The 16,494-nt window shown below is 33.4% G+C and overlaps 1 protein-coding gene across 3 annotated transcripts in view; it reads right to left on the reverse strand.

Moving 5' to 3' along the window:
* LOC150110090 (uncharacterized) overlaps positions 1–16,494 on the reverse strand; it is a 232,993-nt gene that overhangs the window by 194,365 nt on the left and 22,134 nt on the right. Inside the window, exon 1 of one of the 3 annotated variants that reach the window (XM_090391291.1) lies at positions 14,077–14,172. The exons of 1 other annotated variant lie outside the window; for it this stretch is intronic. In XM_090391291.1, the coding sequence (XP_090247417.1) occupies positions 14,077–14,100 (24 nt within the window). In that variant the 5' untranslated portion in view covers positions 14,101–14,172. Of the gene's footprint in view, positions 1–1,624; positions 1,694–14,076; positions 14,173–16,494 lie in introns of those variants that run through there. One more of the 3 variants, XM_090391324.1, reaches the window with a different exon arrangement.

Consider the following 16,494-nt stretch of genomic DNA (forward strand, 5'->3'; position numbering starts at 1 on the left):
AGCCACAATTATTCTTACCAGACTGAGATTCGAAAATTGACTTGGGAGCAGAGGCGCTGTGCAGTCAGGCACCTGGACTCTGAAATCCTTAGGATTATCCTTATATGACTGCACACTTGTTTATTGTTTTTATGCAAGAAATAAAAATGTTCGTGACATAGACGTGAAAGTAGGGGGGAGGGGGTAGTTAATCCAGTATGAAAGAAAAAACGTCACAGAAGCATTTCGTTGGAAACTTTTCATCTTCACTGATTAGAAAAGTGGCACATTTTGCCTTAAATATGAAGTTACAAAAACATAAATGTATTATCAAATATTTCATCTTATACTTATTTCAATGCATTCTATGCATTGAAATCATGTTGGATTTTTACTATCCCTTATTTCTATTCATAAATGGATATATTCTAAAAAATTAACAGTAAAAATTTCGCTCGCATACCATAAGATTTATGTTGTTTTCACTTAAAAAATCTGACAGCTTTGTCATTTTTTCGTGGAGAGAAGAGCCACATTTCAGCTATTAAAAAACTGTGGCTTCATGCACATTGCCACAATAGCAAAAAAAAAAAAAAAACTGCACAAGTATGCATACAGTCATCACTTCAAGGACGGGATGGACAAGCGAGGATCTCAAGGCGAAAGAAATAAAATCTTTGCGAGGAGTTATGAGAGGATGATTTGAACAGACATAGGAAACACGCTTGAGAGTAATAAAATAGGTAGGATAGCTTGAGGAGAGAGAGAGAGAGAGAGAGAGAGAGAGAGAGAGATTAATGGTGCATAAAAGCTAGTTAAGAAATATTTAACATCAGTGACCAATAGCATACATCGACTGAGGAAGATAAATAGATTTTGAGTGAAATGGATAATTGGAAAAGAAAATCGAAAAGGAAATGAGCATGGCAACGGTAAAATAGAAAACTTAGAGAATAGAGAGGTGGAGAAAAGGATCAAGAGAGGAAAGTAACTAGTATAATAAGGAAGGAAAAATTGAAATATGCCTAGAGACTAGTACTACACTCAAACATTTTTTTTTTCTTTTGTGACCAGTACTAAGAGCTAGAATGACTATTCCAGATGGAGAAGATGGTCCAGTGACCAGTGCAGATGACATAAGCACATGTTTTATTCTTAAAAAGATGGGGGATGGCTGAAGGATTAGACGTGCATTCGCTTCAACTGCCTTGCTGACATCCTGAGTACTTAGTATTTAGAATACTAAGTATTCTAGATGTCAGCAAGGCAGTAGAAGCGAATGAAATTTGGTTGGGTATTTTAAGGGAATGTGCTAAGGGACATTACATATGTGTGGCAGTAGAATGAAGGAAACAAACTACAGATCAGGTTAGATTCTTCCCTGGCTGTTGAAGCGTTGGAGAAATAAACGTCCATATGCAGATGAGGGTCACATTATTTATGTAGGTGAGCATGAATCCAAAAAAAAAAAAAAAAATCATCACATTTGTGGGAAATAAAGGATTTTTTTTAATGTCAATCCTAACGTTCCTTCAAATTTCCAATTGAAGTCTGACGAAAGTTTAATTCGTTAGGTTTAAATTCTGCTAAACAAGCTATACTGGATGGAAAGAGTGAAAATTGTAATTTCAGATAATAAACTCACCAAGTGAGGAGATGAGGTTCAAATCCAATTGGTAAAGTGGACTTTGAACTAGGGTTCTGAAATTTTAAATAACACACTCACTAGAAGAAAAAGAATAACAATGGAGATTTAGTATTAAAGAAACACACAGCGGCTTTTAAGAAATAAAATTAGAATTTGGATAGAGACTAAAAATAAGTAATATTTATTTTAAATTAATAACTTAAAATAAATAAAAATATATAAATAAAAAATATATAAATAAAAATAAATAAAAATATATAAATAAAAAATATATAAATAAAAATAAATAAAATAAAATAAAACAGGAAATAACTAAATAATTAGAAATCAGCCTGAAAGAAACAAGAAATGGAAAATCTCCTGCAGAAGATAAGTTTAGGTTCAGAATTATATAAATATGCAGGAATGAGGCTCAAAGAAAGACTCCTATTATTTTTAAATAAAATCTGTTCAACAAGTAACCCACCAATAGAATGTAAAAAACCAATTGTGATTCCCATCTTTAAAAAAGGTAATAGAGATGCCCCTAAAAACTATAGAGGTATCAGTATACTAAATTCCTGTTACAAAATATATAGCAGAATCTTAAATAGAAAACTAATGAAATATTCCGAAAACTTTATTTTAGAAGTACAGAATAAATTTAGAAAAGAACGATCATGTATAGACGCAGCTTGTTGCCTAAAATTAATAATAGAGAAAAGAAGAGAATGAAATTTTAAAACACATATTACATATTATCTCAGAGGATATTACATATTATCTCAGAGGATGATGTTCATCGTTCTATTAAGTATTCCATTTGGTGCTCAACAGAACATGGTAATAAGCGATTAGATGTTGCATATCGTCAACAGGAAGGTAAAGGTCCTGTTTACCTGTTTTTTAGTGTAAATGGCTCTGGACACTTCTGTGGAATGACACAGATGGTGTCGCCTGTAGACTATGATACATTATCAGGTATGTGGACACAGGATAAGTGGAAAGGACAATTCAAGGTTAAATGGATTTATGTTAAAGATGTTACCAATTCCCATTTACGACATATTCAATTGTAGAACAATGAGAATAAACCTGTCACTAATTCACGTGACACGCAAGAAGTTCTTTTAGAAAAGGGAAAAGAAGTACTGAAAGTAATTCATAATTTTCAACGGGTGACATCTATTTTTGATGACTTTCTTCATTATGAGAAACGTCAAGAAGAAGATGAGCATCGTAAAAGTCAACCTGATACTCCTTCAGTGACAAGACTGCAAGATCATATATATCTAATAAGGGAAAAGAAGCAAGGCCAGTGAGTGATACTCAAGCGTTCCTCAGAGTATCAGTGAGGAATGATGTGGCCATAAGAAAAGTGAACAGTAATACTTGGGAATATGGTGTTGGACATCAGTGTTTTTCAAGTTTTTTTGTGACAGTGTGAAGCCTTGAATTCTTTCAGAACAATTTTCACATATTACAAATATTGACCATGAAAAAGCATTTGACAAAGTTAAAAGAAGCATTACTTAGATTAAGGGGATATTAAATCCCACATAGTTTTAAAACCGAATAAGAAACTCAAAGATCGGAATCAGGGAGTTTCTTGCCGAATATAGTAAACTATAAAGTATCGGCGACACTAGCGTTAGCCAATGCAAGTGATCCTAGTACGTAGTACAGATTCCGATCTTTGAGTTTCTTATTCGGTTTTAAAACTATGTGGGATTTAATATCCCCTTAATTTAAGTAATGTTTTCATTGCCGAAATGAAGCTTATTAGCTCTTTATACTTAAGTAACTTAATGGTTGCACCTGTTTGGAAAACTCGTTCGCAGAGTACATCAGTTCTTTTCGCTATACACTTTGGTATTAGGTCTAGCTAATCACTGATGAAGCCTCAAAAAAGGCTGAAACCGGTCTGGGTAGTGACCTCCCTCCATAATGTAATAACAGCATACATTTCCTAAGAAATGTGTTTTTACATTATGGAAAATACCTAAGAATAGCGATCTGAACTTTCCCCCACGTTTGCAACGAGTTGCCCCGGTATTGTACTACGTACTAGGATCACTTGTATTGGCTAACGCTAGTGTCGCCGATACTTTAGAGTTTACTATATTCGGCAAGAAACTCTCTGATTCCGATCTTTGAGTTTCTTATTCGGTTTTAAAACTATGTGGGATTTAATATCCCCTTAATTTAAGTAATGTTTTCATTGCCGAAATGAAGCTTATTAGCTCTTTATACTTAAGTTAAAAGAAGCGTTTTATTTAACATATTAAAAGAAAGACAAATACCAAATAATAACCTAAAAGCTATCGCAAGTATATATGAAAATAATCAAATACAAATAAGATTAAATCACGAGCTATCATACGAGACAGAGATAAACCACGAAGTCCAACAAAGATGTTCCTTTCAGCAACTCTTTTTAATATTTATTTAAATGAAATAATAATAAAATGGAACAAAAATTTCCATCAAGGTATTAATGATGAACATTTAAAGGACAAGATCCAGTAAGAACTAAAACAAAAATAGATAACAAGATTTTAGAACAGGTGAATTCATTTAACTACCTAGGATGTAAGATTACGTATGAAAATGAAAAAGATATAAACCTAAAAATTGCGAAATATTTAAAAATAACAGCTGCAATTAACTCTATATTTAAACTTAACCTAATACAAAAACATCCTACCAGTCCTATTGTATGGAAGGCAAATCTGGAGAAGGAAACAAGAAGACAAACGAAAATTAATAACATCTGAAATGAAGTTTATGAGAAAAAACTGCAAAATATACTCTATTCGATCACAAAAGAAATAAATGAAAAAATTATGAAAGAATTAAACCAGGAATCAGTAATAGAAAAAATTAAAAAATATCAATATAAATGGATGGAACACGTTGAAAACAATGTAAACAGAAAGATTACCAAAACAAACCTTAAATTACAAACCATTAGGAAAAAGGAAGCCAGGACGTCCTCTTAAGAGATTCAACGATGACTTCTGAAGACGGAACACGCCACTCTAGGCCTAAATCCTTGACAAGCATGCTGCTGCTGCTGATGATGATGATAATAATGAGTTTGTAGCTAAATTAGTATATAAACTCTGCAAATGGTAGCAAAAATTAAAAGAGTAGTTGATTCAATTGAATTTCGAAGACTATGCGCAGATTTGGTCACCTGAGTTTAATGTGGAATTAGAAATATTAAATAGGATCCAAAGGAGAATAACATAGATGATTTTAAGCGTATGGAAGGTTGTTTATAAGGGAAGATTACAGGATTGTGAGTAGAAATGGCCAGATCAGCGGCGGATGGGGGGAGGGCGGGGGAAGAGCGATATACATATAAGATGATGATGAGGAGTTTTATAGGATAAAAGCAGAGAACATTATTTTTCTTTTCGTGCATGAAAAGGGAAAGAACCAGTTCCTTAATTGAAATTGAATATAAGTTTAGTAAGAAGGGAAATAGAAATGCTGCTAAGAAGACTGGTTGGTGCGTGTCAGTGATCTAAACGATCATCCCAGAAAGTTGTTACTGCTCTTCTAAGTTAAAGGATATTTAATCAGTAATAGGAAAAATTAAAAAATATAAACATAAGTGGATGGAACACGTTGAAAAAAAATTAAAACTGAAAGATTACCAAAACAAACCTTAAATTACAAACCATTAGGGAAATAGTTTGTAATTTAAACCCTGGCAGAGCTAAAAAATAATGTAAATAGCTAATTACGATGTAAATAATGTGATATTATATATAGAGAATGAACATTCTAGATGATTCTTGGATTCCACAGAGCGACTGTAAAATTTTTCAGTATTATAATAAAAATTAATGAATATTCCCACCATGTGTGCTCGATAATAATTTTAATATTGAGTAAATTCTAACACTTCTTTGTACAAACTTCAAAGCTTTGGAGGCTGTATATATATATAAGACAAGTTTCAGAAGCTCTATTTTCTGCAGGGCTTAGAGTTGTTTTTTATAGTATTAAGATTTTTTATTTATAATACCTCTTACATAGATTTATTAAGACAAATTAACCAGTTTAACTAATGTGAAAATCTAAAATATAATTTTTTTTTCACATTTTCACTGCACTTATTTTATTTTTGTTCTACTCATATTTGCACAGACATTCTTCAGGTTAGATAATTTTTTAAAAACTTGCAGTTTAATGGTTTCGATTCCGTATTTTGGTACAGCATATATAGTTCTGGCAAGAACGTTGAACTATTCAAATTCTGTGATTGAGAGAGAACTTTGACATTTTCTTGTAGTCTAATTTCTAAACAAAATAATTTTCTATCAGATCACTGAAATTAAACTATTATTACACAAATAATAGTTTGCCGTCACTGGGGCGATTCTAGGTGAGGACTTAGAATTGCTCAAATGATCCTAAACCACATTTTTAATACAGAAAATTTAATTGTTTTTTTACGGAAAACAATTAAGCTTTTATAATAAATTTTTTAGTTTAATCCTTTATCCAAATGTGAGCAAACAAAGTTTGCCCCTGAAATTATCTTCAATCCGGTGTTGTACTACCTTACTGGGGTAAGGTAGTACAACACCGGGAAACTCGCAGCAAACGTGGAGCAATTAAATAATTAAATTCTTAGATAATTAAACTAAAAGTTTAATTATCTAAGAATACGAGGGATTCCAATTTTTTTTTATTCACTTTACAGTTCTGCCACAAAGATGAATTTTGCAATTAAATAAATAAAGAAAAGAAAGGAAAGGAAAAATTATGCAAAGACAATACGCAAAGATCTCCCTTTCCTTTTTAATTTTTTTTTTTTTTTTAATAATCCTATTTTTACTGACCGGAGCAAGAATAATTTGCATATACAACGGACAAAAAAAGTAATAATTTAATTAAGATGGTAAAGTCGTTCCGCTTCATAAGGGAGATGATAAGACTAAAGCTTAAAAGCTTCGAATTATAGGCCAATCTCTGTGTCAGGAATTGTGGTTACAGTATTAGAGAAGTTAATCAGAACCAAGTTTCAGAACTGGGTAAACAACAACATTGTTTTATGATGTTCAGCATGGGTTTTCTAAAGGAATATTGTGCTTTAGTAATCGTCTAATTTATTATAATAATGTGACAAATGCATTGGATAAAGGTGATGTATACACAGTGGTATACTTGCATCTTGCAATGGCCTTTGCCACATTACAAGTTGGTAATTCAATTGGAACGAAGTTCAGATAGTAGATTAATGCACTGGATCGGAGACTAGCCGTCTGATAGGAATCAGCAAGATGTCTATGGAGGAACTATATCCCAGAAGAGGTACGTCACTAGAGCGTACCTCAAGGGTCTGTTTTGGGGCCATTGCTGTTCATCTTATATGTTAATGATATTGGGTGGTGATATGCAGTTGTTTGCTAGAGAACTTGAATGCACTGGCCGAATGGGCAAGTGAATGGAGTTTTCAATTCAATGCTGCAAAGTGTAAGATTTTGAAATTTGGGAAGCAAAGCTGAGATGCAGACTACACAATTGGTAGAAATACCTTGGAGAAGAAGTTGAGAGATCTGCGAGTAATTGTGAACAATGACCCAAATTTCCGAGGACATATTGCTAAACTGCACAGATTTGGTTACCTGTTTTCCCAAAAAATGAGGAGATATTGAAAAAAGTCAAGAAACGATTGACTAAAGTGGTTTCTGGTCTCTGGAATGTTGAATATGAAGACAAATGCAGAAAATGGAATTTGAAGAAACTGCTGATAAATAAAGGAGGAGGAGGGGAACATGATTGAGACATACAAGTTCTTAATAGGTTATTCACAGATTAATGTGGATGAGATTTACATAGAATGGAGGGGAAAACAAGACGCCATCTCTGGAAAATGCATAAATAGGTTTGAGCAAGGGGAGATGAAGAGCAAGTTTTATTATTATTATTTTTTGCATGCAGAGGAGTAGTTCATTGAAATGAATTGCCTGTAAGTGTTGCGAATACAGAGACGGTGAATATATTTAAGCCACGGTATGATGAAATGTGTATGTGTGTTCTAGTGGGACCGCCTGCGATGAGTCTTTTGACTCCATGGAACTCTAATAATAATAATAATAATAATAATAATAATAATAATAATAATAATAATAATAATAATAATAATCTATTTAATTGATAGGTACTCTGGAATTACATTTTCAACTCCATCCCTCAATGAGTTCCTGACTCCATGCAGGTGTCTACAGATAATCATAATCATCATCATCATCATCATATTCGTGATATATACCCTCATGAGTGTAAGGATCATATGATAGCACTACATGAAAAGTTACATCATTATTAACTTGCTATCCACAATTTTCCTCCAAATGAATGTTACCTGTCAAGATTCCGATATTATCAGATCTTATATATCTGTCTTCTACGGCACTTTTTATTGTATCAATCCATCTACATTTTGGTCTTCCTCTGGGTCGTTTTCCTGCCATCCTGGCAAAGAATACTTGTTTTGCTAATCTTTCCTCTCCCATTGCGTTTAAGTGACCATACACCTGATATTAACTCTGTTAACACATTCCTGGATGCCAACAAAGTCAAGATGTTCTTTCCTAATATCCCCATTTTTAATATGATTCTGCCATTGATGCCATCTGTTTACTCCCCCAATCTTTCTCAGGACTCTCATATCTGCGGTCTCTAGGCTTAGATCAAGAGTTTCATTTCTATCCCAGCTACCAGGTTCATAAGTTAAAATTGGTTTGAACACTGTCTTGTATACAGCTAGTTTAGTGTTTTGACTAATCTCTCTCTTATTCTATGAAAATTTATTCAGTTCATTTCCTACCATACCAGGTTTGCTAATTCTGCTGCCTATTTCAAAATTTTATTTGCCATCTTAACTAAATATTGCGCCCAAATAACTGAAATGTTTTAATTGTTCTATAAGTTTTCCATTCAGGATGCAGTTGATGTCCTCAATGTTTATGTCTATTTTCATTGTCTTTGTCTTTTTAATGCTGACTTTCATACCGAATTTATTATTTGGTATGAAAGTCAGGCAATTTGGTCATGCAATTTGGTCAGGGAATCATGCAGACCTGCCCTAGATTCATTCAGGAGTACAACATCATCTGCATAAAATAAAGAGCGAATGACATCGCCAACTTTGATATCAGATTTAACACCGCTTCCCACCATAATGTGATCCACATAGATGATGAATAGCAGTGGAGATAATGTGCACTCTTGTTGCACACCTGACTTAACATCAAACCAACTTCCTGTATCCACCCGCTTCAATTCTAGTTGCTGATTTACAACTTAAGTTGTAAATCTGAGAGCTGCTGCTGATTTACAACTCAAATAAAGACTAAGTATTGCTTGATGTAATGTCCCATTGACACCATATAACTGTAGCGTATTGAATAGCTTCTCTCTTGGCACCTTGTCATATGACTTTTCCAGATCTACAAAACTTAAGTACAGATCCTTGACATATTCCACGATTTCTCAACTATTTGTCTTAAAGTGAAAATCTGATCCTACAACCTCTATTTGGCCTGAATCCAGCTTGTACTTCACCAATCTTCTCTTCTACAATTTTTCTTAGCCTTTTCTCAATAATACTTGCATAAATCTTACCAGGAACACTCAGAAGAGAAATTCCTCTGTAATTCTCACATTCAGTTTTATTTCACTTTTTATATATGGGTACTATGAGTGCTCTACTCCAACATCTAGAATTCGATCCTCTCACCAGGCCTTCTGAATTATGCAGTGCAGCCGCTATAAAACGTTTATACCTCCATATTTTAGCATTCCTGGTAGAATTCATCTACTCCAGCTGCCTTTTCGCATTTCAAATGTGTTATAGCTTTTTCTATTTCAAGTACAGATATACAGGGTGTTCGGGATAAATTTGACATATTTATAATTAATTATATTTTTCCGTAAGTTACATGTATTAACACACACTTCTCTTCATTTAAAAGTTTGGACCCTTCTTCATTCATATACAAGATGTCAGAAAGGATGGATAGCTGGAACCCACCTGAATCATGGAAGAGAATAACTTGTATCATGATGATTCGTGCCCGCCATCAAAATAAGGATATTACGACTGCTGCCCAATGCTCCCTGAATACAGTATAAACAATCAGGCATGAACTAGAGACTTGCAATGGTGACTACGAGGATGTAGCAAGAAGAAAGATCCCTAGCAGACGATCTGATTGCGTTCGTACAGCAGAATTCCTCGCAAATCTGCAGGAACAGGTGTTGAAGAACCCTGGCATTGGAATTCGGGCTTTGTTCGTGGAGTTGCTAACTGTAGTCAAGCCCTGGATAACAAGGGTAGCCAATGGTAGGCCGTATGTATGGCAGCAGGATTCGGCCCCTTGCCACACCTCTGGGAAAAGTCAAAAATGGTTGTCTGAAAATTTCTACGACTTCACCAGTCCAAATGTTTGGCCTCCAAACTCCCCAGACCTTAACCCCATGGATTATTTTGTATGGGGCGCAGTTGAAAAAGACACCAATCGCACTTCCAGTAATACAAAAGCCCAGTTAATGGATAAAATTAAAACAGTTTTTGCGGCCCTTCCCAGGGAGACTGTAGCATCAGCTTGTTCGAGGTTCCGAAGCAGAATTGAAGCTGTGATCGATGCTAATGGTGGTTATTTTGAGTAAATCTTGTTGATAGTATTGTAATTAACTCTGCCTGTAATGTTTTTTTGTCAATTCATTAAATTTAATAGATACAAAGAAGATTTTCTTTTTTCTTACGAAACTGTCAAATTTATCCCGAACACCCTGTATATTCCAGACGGCATTCCTGTTGAGTGTTTACTACTACTGTGCTGTCACTGCTTGTATCATTTAGCAATCTTTCAAAGTAATTATTCTAAACATCTAGGACATCTTTATCTTCACTTTTCATGTCATCTTTATAATCTCTGATTCGTTTTACAGTACTGTTTCCTTCATCTAAGCTTTCAATAGCCTCCATATTATTTTACCACCTTTCTGATATTTATTTTCAATGTTCTTACCAAAGTCTTCCCATGACTTTTGTTTAACTAGTTTTCAGTATTTAGCTTTATTACATTTATCTCTGTATTCTCTAAGAGCACAAGCTGAGTTATTTGCCAGGAACTTTCCATATGCTTTATTCCTTATCTTGACTGCCTCTTTGACTTCCTGAGTCCACCATGGAGTTGTGATTTTTCTATCCTTGCAGATTACCTCACTACATATCTCTCTCTCGCTGAATCAAAGTTTTCTTTAGGATTCTCCAGTGAATCTACAAGGTTTCGTTCTTGTTTTCAAACTCTTTCATTTTTTTCTTGAATAATGTTTGTGTATGTGAGTCTTCAGTTCATATCTGATAGCTGTTCAATTTTGATTTGTTTCAAAACTTTCTTACACACCCATCTTTTCAATATGAAGTTCAATATTATCCTACAGAACATTAAATGGTAATCACTTCCTATTTGAAATCCTCTGTATACTCTTGTGTCCTGGACCAGTGGCAAAACATCACTGTCGACAATGACATAGTTCATGAGACTTTTCTTATTCCTTGCATCTTCTCTCTATGTGAGTTTGTGCACATTTTTATGTTGGAACATAGTGTTAGTAATAACTAGTCCATGTCCCGATAATAATAATAATAATAATAATAATAATACATAATAACAACAATTTAATTTTCTTGCGAACTGGTGGACATCGTTTATATAATATTAATATTATATTTTTGTGCAGAGTTAGTTGACAGCACTCTTCATTTATCAAAACGAAAATAAATTATCAAAATTAATTTCATTATTCTGATCATTATGATGTAAGCTCTTATTCAGTCGATAATTTTAAATCATAAAGCTCCTATCTTTCTTAGAGGCTCTTTCGAAGATTTTGTCCATAACGTAATTGGAATAACAACAGTATATTGCGTCCTTAGAATGAAAAGCACTAGAATTCAATTTTCATCATAATAATAAGAATTTTTGTATGGGCTTTTTCAATTAAAGGTGAGTAAGCCGATCTCATACGAATATAGCAGTAATTTTCTCCTGGAAACTCGCCGATTTACAGACATATAAATCGACTGAGTGAACACAGCAATTTACTAAAAAATACTATTGGAGGTGGGCGGAAGATGGCGTTATGCACATAGATGACGGTAGCGACGTTGGTGGAGACGGTGAGTTATGATGTTAGAGTAGAATGACCACCCTCGATGAATCTTTGCACTCCTTGGGATGTCACGTAATAGTAATATTTTTTTTTAAATTATAAAATAGTCAACAGTCTGCAATAGAAACTTTAAGATGGATGACAAATTAGATTACAGCTAAAATCGTAAAGATCACATAATTAAATTTTATTTCGACAATTATGTTATATTTTCTTTAAAAGTCGAAGTATAACTTTAATGAATAAGCTATCACCACCTTTAGAAATTGAATATTAAGTGACTTACATGGAAAAGAAGTTTAACTAATGAAAATTTCAGGGAATAACTGAATTGTGTTCCTAACATACAAAATATGACAAAGTGCTGTGTTTCTAAACTACATGGAAAAAATGATTCGATTTCTTTTTTTTTTGATACAATATATGATTTGATTACAATCTCAAAAAACTGTCTTTAAATGGGCGCTGCGCTGCTCTCATTGCAATAAGTATATTCCAATTTTACAGCTAAGTCGTGAAACTCCAACACCAGTAGTGTCCGGCGCCTGTGTGCAAAACTTTAGTTGGCGCCCCTATCCCCCTTCCCCGAATAAAAAATCTCTTTATAAAAACGAATTAATGAGTTAAAATGAAATACGAAATAAGTTTATTGAACAAAAAGCAGAAATTACAAAAAAAAATGTATAAAAAACAATAAACATACAAGAAGGGTACAAAAACAACAAAAATAATTTGAAAACAAAATATAGTAAATAAATACTAGGATAAATAAATAAATAATAGTAACTCACAAGTATATAAAATAGGAACATATTAAACATTATTGGGTAAAGAAATAGTTAAATAAATATTTAAACAGAAAGAAAAATCAAAAATCTTAATAAATTGAACTTTTTTAGTTTTCATTAAAGAAAATTCAATAATATCATGTATATCAAGTTGATCCAAAATATTTGACTCTATTGATATAATGGCAAGATTTGAAAGGTCTGTCTTCTATCATTGTGAAGCGCAAGTATTTTTTAATAATTTTAAGTTAAGAAAAGGGCCGTTCCGCAGATGCTACAGATAATACCGGTAATGACAAAAGAATCCGAAGAGCAATTGGAAAGTTTGGATAAACTGTGATTAAGTCGTTTGAATAAATATGCTGAATTATCTGATATATATCGTTTTAAAATTAGAAATAAATGGTTGACAGTGTAAAATTTCTTCGCATAAATCGTCTGTGTCAATGTCTGAATGATTCTCATGTGTTAATTTTTGTCGTAACTTTTTACAACAAGATAATAAATATTCTTTATTTCGTGAAGTATTTAACAAATGCAAAAATTGAAACGAATTCATATTTTCATTTTCATGTTCGTAATCAAATTGTGTTGTCTTTTTACGTCCCCTTAGTGGTCTACTACTAATCATTTAAAAATTGATCTAGATCATTCAATGCATCTAAAGTAAGTTTGAGATTCATAGATGAAGACTGCAGTATTTTGCTGACAAAATTCATTTTATTTAAAATATCACCAAATCTTAGGCGCCATTACAATCCTGGCGCCTGTGTGCGTCGCACACATTGCACATATGGCCGGCGCGCCCCTGTCCAACACGTAACCCAAAACTTGTTACGGAGATAGGCCAAAAATCATAACGATATCGCTGCTATTTGCTGAATGATGTGTGAGAACGCTATGACACCAAATAATAATCAATGAGAAGTTATCTATTCAAATCTTGACGAATTTGGTGACTGTAATGAGTTTTTATTATAATATTATTACATTATATTAAACCTCCATTGAGTTCCAGCATTCATCGTAAGATGGTGCTATACCATCCGGTCTGCACGGCAGTAGAAAGCTCGAGAGAAAGAAACTTCTTAATTAGTTGAAGCGTATTATAATCGATCAAGGGCGAAACAAAGTCCATTAAAAAAAAAAAAAAAAAAAGAGATCATTGGTAAAATTGCAGTGCAACTTAGTCTAGACACGTGGTGAAAGAATAGTTCAAATTCATTAGGTTGAAATCGAATATATATGCCCTTAAAGATGTTACAAACCGTGTATTACCATCCAAATTTATAATCAGAAAACATGTAGCGACGTAAATATAAAAATAGTTCGCAGAAATGCAAGTATTCTTACGCATATCACGTTTACACTTTTGCAAATATATGTATGTTGGAAGCAGGCATTATTAGACAAATAATACTAAAGAAATAAAACCTTTTCATGCATTCCTTATAAATCATGCTGCGTATCATAGATTACCTGATAAGAATATTCCGGTCGCATTCAGCACATTCAGTAACGGTGGCGTTAAAACACTAGTGCAAACACTACAAAACAAGCGAGCGTGGCTTCGATATACTGAGTAGGGAATTCCCCTGTAACGAAGCGGAAGTTATTGGAACGTCACTACCTGACACACAACGTTTGGCGCCTTACGTAACATTTTATGTGGCGCTGAATTTAACCGCCTTTATCATGTGAAGGCGGTTATATTATATAATAAAGGTTGTGTGATTTGAATAAGGCATTAATGAATTTAGTAACGTTCATTAAAGGTTAAAATATATATATCATACAGACAAATCGGCCATTCAGAACACACGCAATTTACAGACAAAAAATACTAGTTGTGGTGGTGGTGGTGGTGGAGGAGGTGGGCGGTAGATGGCGTTGATGGAGATGATTCGTAGTAGAGGTTCGGTGTAGTGGTTGAGACAGTTGTAAGTGTCCTCCCGCGATGAATCTTCCGACTCCTTGGAGATGTCAGCAGGGCCGGGGAGAGGCTAGGGCGAAATGGGTGAATGCAGCAAGCGGAAAACTTGAGTTTATGTTACAATCATACTGGAGGCAGAAAAAATTTAAAAAATAAATAAATTTATATATACATATTTATAAAGATATTTTATTCTAATTATATAAGCTCCAAATAATTATTTTTATTTTGACAATCCCTGGGACCAGTACCGTCGACAGTGTGTAGTATAGAGGCAGCCTGCCTCATGGCTCTGCTTAACACTCGGGCGCTCGCATCTGATCTAACAGATACATGCTAATTGTTCACATGAATATTCTTTAACCTATCTATTGTATAGGTTGAAGGTCATGAGTAGCTGTGCGTGAGTATATTACAAGTGCTATTTTGCACTTTTGTTGCTGTCAGTTTGGTTTAACGTGTTATGCAAAGATTTGCGTTATTTGACCCTGTGGAAGTCCTAGCAGATCTGACAGATACTTGCTAATTGAGATATTTTATTGTATAGGTTGAAGGTCATGACTAGCTGCGCGTGCATATGTTACAAGTAATAATCCGCACTTTTTTTTTTTTTTTTTGTTATCAGATTTGGTTGAACACGTTTTTTTTTGTAAAGGTTTGATATTTGATAGTAAATTGTATCTGGGAGATCCGATGTCGGTATAGCTCATAAATATGAATATAAATGGTCAGATTATTCATATGAAATGAACAACAATGTGAAAATACGGCGCAGAATATTTATTAGAAATCTCGTAATGCAGTTAGTGTCAGAACAAATAAAAAGGCGTTCAGAAATCTCTACAGGTGTGAATAGACCGTTACACCTGAAACTTCATCAATTTCAGACACAGTTTGAAGGAAATTCTAATGACGACATAGATACGTCTCCCTCGACAAACAGAAACAGAAAAAATGTTTTATGTGCTATGCATCCAAAACGAGTCGCTTATCAAAATATTTTTGCAAGCATTGTAAAAAGTATTATGCTTTCAGCATAGGAATATTGTTTGCGATGACTATTATGCCAGTTTTGTAAATCCAGCTATTGAAGATTCTGATTAATTAATGTTAAATGCATTTGTTTAGTTTGATTTTCTTTCATTATCGATGTTTGTGTTATTTTGTAACAAAAATTTTTATTCTTTATATTTCTTTTTATCAATAATTTCTAGATTGTAACTGAAAATAAATAAACCATCATGTATTACTGAAATAGAGAGCCAAAGGCTTATTTATCATACATGGCTTCTAGAACAGCGCTTCCCAAACAGTGGGCTGCGGTCCCCTTGGGGGCCGCAAGTTTTGTTGAGGAATCCGTGAAATAATGAAAACAAATTTTAAATGTTTTAAGACTAAGTAGTTTTTTTTTTTAATCTTAAAATAAACTCATTTAATTTTTATTATTTATTATTTCTTTTATGTTATTTTTTTATATTTTATTGGAAAAAATCACACATTGGTGTTCGTTCACAAATTTTGCTACCTGCGTATTTCGGCACTTAGTGAATATTAGTAAATATATGCTTATTCATATAAGTTTTATTTCAAAGGTATCAATAAGAAGCACAAAAAAAGCTTACAAACGCAAAATCTTGAATATAAACTGTATTTGAATATCATCATCATCATGCGTATCAAGGATTTAGGCCCAGCATGGCCTATTCCGGCCTTAGAAGTCATCATTGAATCGTTTAAGAGGACGTCCTGGTTTTCTTTTTTTCCTAATGGCTTGTACTTTAAGGCTTGTTTTGGTAATCTTTCTGCTTTCATTCTTTGAACGTGTTCCATCCATTTATGTTTATATTTTTTAAATTTTCTATTACTGATTCTTGGTTTAATTCTTTCATAATTTCTTAGTTTCTTTTGTGATCAAATAGGGTATACTTTGCAGTTTTTCTCATAAACTTCATTTCTGCTGTTAT

The sequence above is a fragment of the Typopeltis vanoorti genome, chromosome 1, assembly GCF_054136105.1.
Source record: "Typopeltis vanoorti isolate ZY-2024b chromosome 1, IOZ_Tvanoo_1.0, whole genome shotgun sequence".
NCBI classification, from domain to species: Eukaryota; Metazoa; Arthropoda; class Arachnida; order Uropygi; family Thelyphonidae; genus Typopeltis; species Typopeltis vanoorti.